Source organism: Narcine bancroftii, chromosome 7 (assembly GCF_036971445.1).
Source record: "Narcine bancroftii isolate sNarBan1 chromosome 7, sNarBan1.hap1, whole genome shotgun sequence".
Taxonomy (NCBI): Eukaryota; Metazoa; Chordata; class Chondrichthyes; order Torpediniformes; family Narcinidae; genus Narcine; species Narcine bancroftii.
This window is the reverse complement of record NC_091475.1, coordinates 170937483-170943938: the sequence shown is the minus strand read 5'-3', so window position 1 is coordinate 170943938 and position 6456 is coordinate 170937483. Positions and strand designations below refer to the sequence as shown.

Here is a 6456-nt window from a genome sequence, read left to right as displayed (position 1 = left end):
CAGTCATAAAAGAGTATTTGTGTCCGAAAACTTGTCCTGCGTGTGCGTGGTTTCGTCGGGTTGCACTTGTACAACGGGATGACAATAAACTTGATCAGCTGCAGAAGTTTGGAAGTCACTGACCTCGGGCCAACTCCAAGAGAAAGAAGTGCGGGGGAAGGCGCCAACCACGAGAGCCTTGGAAACCGATAGGGACGGTGCCACATCTCTCTCCCCCCCCCCCCTCGCCTTGGATTGGATTGCCCACGGGAACGCCGCCCTCGCCTCCCCTCTGTCGGACACGTTTTGTGCGCGCTTCTGCTTCTGGGAGACGACTGGAGTTTTAAAGTTCGTGGTCCCTTTCCCAATCCACTGCCTCGACATTCGCAAAAGAAGCGTCATCAAGGCCCGTGTCGGCGAGGGCCGCTGATTGGGTAACGGTGACGTCATTCACCCCGCGCTTCCGTGGGCCCGCCCCAGCCTTTGGTGAGGGAGTTGCTCGCGTCGTCCGCGGGAGCTCTGCCCGAGGGGCTCTCTGAGACCCTGCGCCGGCATGTTTAAACGGTGGGAGTCCACATCGGAACGCCTCGTGGATCTGAGCTTTCTGAACCACGAGGAAGTGGAGGCGATCCTGGGCGTGTTGGACCGAGACCAAGAGGTTCGGAGGATGAATGCGGAGAGGCTCAAGTATGTCAAGTCCGGCAGATTCACACCGTGGTCCGAGGCTCCAGAGCCGTTGAATTGTTGCAGCCTTAGTGATCCGCTTCGAAGTGTTTATCTGTGGGGGAACAACTTTATTAGGAGGAGGGTAACACAGTGACTCTGCCTGAAAATATTTCATCTCGAAATGGTTTTCTCATTTAGATGCACAAAATGTGATATTAAGGTGATATTCATTTGGATTTACTCCAGGTTTCTTTTGCTTTCGCTTCATATATAATCTGTAATGAAGTCAATTCAAAAGAACCTGCTTGCAAAGGAACGTGTTGGTACTGATAGGCTTGAATGGAATTGTTCTCGACCAACAACAAATTGGGTAGAAACCGTTTAAAGTTATAAAATAAAACTACCTTTGTTGCTAGAAAATATGTTTGCTCACGTTAATTGCTGGGCAAAAGTTTTTCTGGGACAAACAACCAGCATGACTGTAAAACATGATGTCTCCACGGGGGCCTTATTGACAACAAGAGTAATTTCACCATTGCCAGGATTTTAGGTGTGAGTTATCCGTTAAGGGCCCATCCCCACTTGCTGATGGGTGAGTGATTTGTGCCTTCATGCAGCAATTCTCCACGCTCAGCTGTTGTCAAGTGCCAGTTCATGAACTCCTATACATTCACAGCCTCTGCATAGTTTCCTGTTTAATTTGAATGTTTTCCAGCTAGTTTTCCCCACTATAGCTTTTGCACCTTAAAACATCGGCTGGAATAACAAAATATTTGCGCAAATAATGAGAACGAACCATGTCCTGGTAGGTTTTTGGGTTGTGCTGGCATTGCTGTAGTGAATCGGAAATAGGTTATTCTGGATTTGCGATGATAACTTCATATATAAACTCAGTGGCCCCGAAAAAGTAATTTACTGTCAGGTTGCATTGCATGTTTGGAAGTTGTGGATTGACAGCCTATGTTGTTGGACGCAATGTTTGTATTTTAATCAGCAGAGGTATTGCCTCAAACTATTTAATTTGGTGGTCCTCTGCCGTTGCAGAGGGAGAAGCTAAAATCTGATTTGTTGGAATTACAGTTGAGTACAGAGGCATGAGAGAGAGCAACTGGCTAAAGATGATTGGAATGGGACCTTGGCAGAGAAGGCAATAGAGCAGCAATGGTGGGAGTTTTGGAAGCACAGGATCATTTCATCCCAAAGAAGAAGAAACATTCTAAAGAGAGGATAACTGAAGCTGTCAAGAGAAATGAAAAATAGAGTAAAAGCAAAAGAGAAAGCATGTTGTCTAGAAAAATTAGCAAGAAACCATAGGATTGGATAACTTTAAAAAAAAAACAATGAAGAAAGCAACAAGGAGAGAAACAATTAAATATAAATGTATGGTAACCAATAATATAAAAAATATAAAAATTATTTTCAGATATATAAAGAGGAAAAGGGAGACAAGAGTGGATTTCCAACTACTGCTGGAGAAGTAACAGGGAACAAAGAAATGATGGATTAACCGATGAATATTTTGACCAGTTTTCATTGTGGAAAACACGAGTGATGTGAGAAATTTGAGAATCAGGGTAGAAGTGAGTGTAATCTCTATTATGAAGGAGAACTTGGGAAGCTGAAGGTAGATAAGTTAACTGCACCAGATAGACCTCACCCTTTGAAAAAGGTAGCTGAAGTGATTGTGGATGCATTACTAGTGATCTTTGAAGAATCACTAGTCAGAAATGGTTCCAGAGGACTGGTAGATTGCAAATGTCACTCCACGCTTTAAAAAGGGAGAGAGGTCAAAGACAGGAAATTATAGACAGTTTAGCCTGAATTCAGTGATTTCAAAGACCATTATTAAGGATGAGGTTTGAAAACACATGATAAAATAGGCCAAAGTGAGCATGTTTTCTTTTCAGAAGAGATCTTGCCTGATGTATCTGTTGGAATTTTTTTTTAGGAAATAACCAGCTGAATGGACAAAGTAGAGTCAGTGAATATTATTTAATAGGATTTTCCGAAGGCCTTTCATAAGGTGCCACATGTGAAGCTGCAATACAAGATAGAAGGAGGGAACATGTGCCTGGATGCAGAGAGTAGGGGAGGTCCTAAATGAATACTTCAATGTTCACCAGAGAGAGGGAACTGGGTCAATACAGAACAGGCTTGTGTACTGGAGCATGTTAAAGTTAAGATGGAGGAAGTGTTGGATGTTCTTAAACACATTTGGATTGATAAGTCCCTGGGACAGGATGAGATATACCCCAGGTTACTACAGGAAGCAAGGGAAGAGATTGCTGGGATGTCGGCAATGTTCTTCCCTGGCCCACTAGGGAAGTACCAGAGATTTGGAGAATGGCAAATGTTGTCTACTTGGTTTTTTTTTAAAGATAATAAAGAGAATCCCAAGAATTGTAGACCTGTGAGTCTTGCATCAGTGGTGTGAAAATTATTGGAGGGTACTCAGTGACAGATTTTATGAGTATTTAAAAAAGCAAGATTTTCTCAGGGCTTGTCAGCATAGCATTGTAAGGGGCAGGTCGTACTTCACTGGCCTAAATTAGTTTTTTGAGGAAGTGATAAAATAAATGGATGAAGGTAGGGGTGGTACATGGGGTGTACCTGTATATGGATTGTAGTATAGTATTTGAGAAGGTTCCCCGTGGTAGACTCATTCAGAAAGTCATGAGGAATGGGATAAATGGAACCTTGGCTGTGTGGATTCAAAATCGGCTTGCCTGAAGAAAGCAGAGGTTAGTTGTGGATGGAATGTATTCTGCATGGAGGTCGGTGACCAGTGGAGTTCCACAGGGATGTGTTCTGGGATCCCTGCTCTGTGTGATAATTATAAATGACCTAGACAAAGAAATGAAAGGATGGGTCAGTAAGTTTGCAGATGACATGAAGTTTGGAGGTATTGTGGAGAATGTTGTCATAAGTTACAACAGGATAAAGTTAGAATGAAGAGTTGGGAGGAAAAGTAGCAGATGGAGTTCAATTCAGATAAGCATCTTGAAGATGGAGTACATGGTTAATGGCAGGATTCTTAATAGTGTGAAAGAACAGAAAGACCATGGAGTCCAAATCCATGGATTGCTCAAGGTTGCATGCAGTTTGATAGGGCACTTAAAGAGGCTAATGATATGCTGGCCTTCATTGGTTTGGGGATTGAGTTCAAGAGCTGTGAGGTAATGTTGCAGCTCTATAAAACTCTATACCACATTTAGATCACACTTGAAATATTGTGTTCAATTCTGGTCACCATATTACAGGAAGGATGTGGAAGCTTTGGAGAGGGTGCAGAGGAGATTTACCAGGATATTGCCTGGATTGGAGAATGTGTCTTGTTAGGCAAGGTTGACTGAGTTAGGGCTTTTCTCTTTGGAGTGAAGAAGGATGAGAGGTGACTCAAGAGATCTAAAAGATTGAGAGGCAGAGATAGGGTGGACAGGAAGCAACCTTTTCCTGGGGTGATAGTAGCAAGTACCAGAGGACATCTGTTTAAGGTGTGGGGAAGAAAGTTTAAGGGAAACATCAAGGGCAAATGTTTTTAAACAAAGAGAGTAGTGAGTACCTGGAATGCATTGCAGGGATGGTGGGGGAGGCTGGTACATTAGGGACATTTAAAAGACACATAGATGTAAGAAAAGTAGGGGGTAATAAGAGGTAGGGAAGGTTTGGATTCATTGGTTTATATAGTTTGGCACAAAATTGTGGGCTGAAGGGCCTATACTGTGCTGTAATGTAATGTTCTAATGTTTAATATTAGCATTCGTTTCAAGGGGAGTACATTATAAAAGCAAGGGTATAATGCTGAGGTTTTATAGGCAGTTTTGAGCCCCATATTTAATGTTGTTCTGGCATTGGAGAGGGGCACAGAAAATATACTAGAGTGATCTGAAGGATGAGAGGGTTAATGTATGAGGAGTGTTTGATGTCTCTTGGCCTGTACTTGCTGAATTTTAGAAGGATGGGAGGCGGGGGGGAACATACTAATGTTGAGAATCAGGGCAGAAATGAGTGTAATCGCTATTATTAAGGAGAACTTGCTTGGAACATACTAATGTTGAAAGGGCTGGATATATCCAGTTATGGGAGAGTCTAGGATCAGAGGGCATAACCTCAGAACAAATGAATGTGTGAAAAAAAACTAAGATAAGGAGAAATTTCTTTAACCAAAAGGTTGTGAATCTGTGGAATTCATTGCCAAAGATTGCTGTAAAAGCAAGTCATTGTGTATATTTATAAAGGAGATTGTTAGGTTCTTGATTGGTATGGGCATTAAAGGTTCTGGGGACAAAGCAGGAGAAATGGGTTGAAAGTAAATAGGCAACAGCTTTGATTTGAATGGTAGAGCAAATGCGATGGGCGAATGGCTTAATGCTGCTGCTTTGTCTTGTGGTCTAACACTATAAAGATTTTGACATTGGAATTTTTAATATAATTCTAGGATTGTTTCTTTAAGGTAAAATAATTGAGTGCTTTCTTTCTTAAAACCTATTTATTAATAATACACTTTTTTTTAAAAAGTACTGACCCCTTAGAATAATTAAGAAGGATCGGAATTTATTGTCATGAACAAGTCATGAAATTTTGTTTTGTGGCAGTGTCATAGTGTATTCATATTATAAACCTCTTACAACATTAGTATAAAAAAAATTTAAATAATACTGCACAAAAAGTAAGGCAGTGTCTTTGGTTCATTGATTATTCAGGAATCTGATGGCAGCGGAGAAGAAGCTGACCTTGTACTGCTGAGTGCTCATCTTTAGGATCCTCAACCTTTTTCTTGATGGTAGCAGAGTGAAGAGGACATGATCTGGGTGGAGGGGATTTTTGAGGGTAGAGGTTGCTTTTTTAAGACATTGCCTCATGTAGATGATTTTGATGAAGTGGAGTCTGGTGCCTGTGATGTCGCAGGCCGAGTTAACAAGCCTCTGGAGTTTATTCTTGTCCTGAGAGTTGGTGCAACCATCCAGAATACTCTCCACGGTACACCTGTAGATGTTTACGAGAATCTTCGGTGACATACTTTATCTCCTTCCACACCTCACAAAGTATAGCCACTGGGGAGCCTTCTTTGTGATTGCATCAACATGGAGGCACCAGGACAGATCCTTGGAGATGTTGGCACCCAGGAATTTGAAGTTCTTGACCCTCTCCACTACTAAGCCCTGGATGAGGAATGGGTCATGTTCCCCTGACTTCCTCCTGAAGTTCACAATCATCTCCTTGGATTTGGTGATGTTGAGTTCACAGTTGTTGTTCTTACACCATTCAACAAACTGACCTATCTCTCTCTTGTACGCTTCCCCATTGCCACTTATGATTCTGCCAACAATTGTGGTGTCATCGGCAAACTTGTAGATAGGATTAGAATTTTGCCTGCCCACACAGTCATGGGTGTATAACGAGTAGAGCAGTGGGCTAAACACACATCCTTGGAGTGCGCCTGTGTTGATAATCAATGAGAGAAGTTGTTGTTTACAATTTGTACTGACTGTGGTCTTCCAATGAAAAAGTCAAGAATCCAGTTGCACAGAGGCCTAGAGTTTGTAGCTTTTTGACCAGCACTGAGGGAATAATGGTATTGAAGGCCAACCTGTAGTGGGTGAAGAGCAGCCGTATGAATTGCTATTTTCGAGGTGATCCAGAGTTGAGTGGAGAGCCAGTGATATTGCATTTGCTGTGGAGCAATTGTAACAATAGGCAAATTCCATGAGTACAATTATTTTGGTTCTCAGATGTGGGGTAGGTTCCCATTGGTAATGAAACAAAATGCTACTTTCTTTGTAAGAAAGTATTTCTAAGGTGTTTCCAAAG

At 42.0% G+C, this 6456-nt stretch overlaps 1 protein-coding gene across 2 annotated transcripts in view; it reads left to right on the top strand.

Annotated features, from left to right (window-relative positions):
- The first annotated feature begins 436 nt into the window (after positions 1-436).
- LOC138739375 (serine-rich adhesin for platelets-like) overlaps positions 437-6456 on the top strand; it is a 47823-nt gene continuing 41803 nt past the window's right edge. For both annotated transcript variants that reach the window (XM_069891288.1, XM_069891287.1), the window contains exon 1: positions 437-666. In XM_069891288.1, coding sequence (XP_069747389.1) covers positions 533-666 — 134 coding nt within the window. In that variant the 5' untranslated portion in view covers positions 437-532. The remainder of the gene's footprint in view (positions 667-6456) is intronic.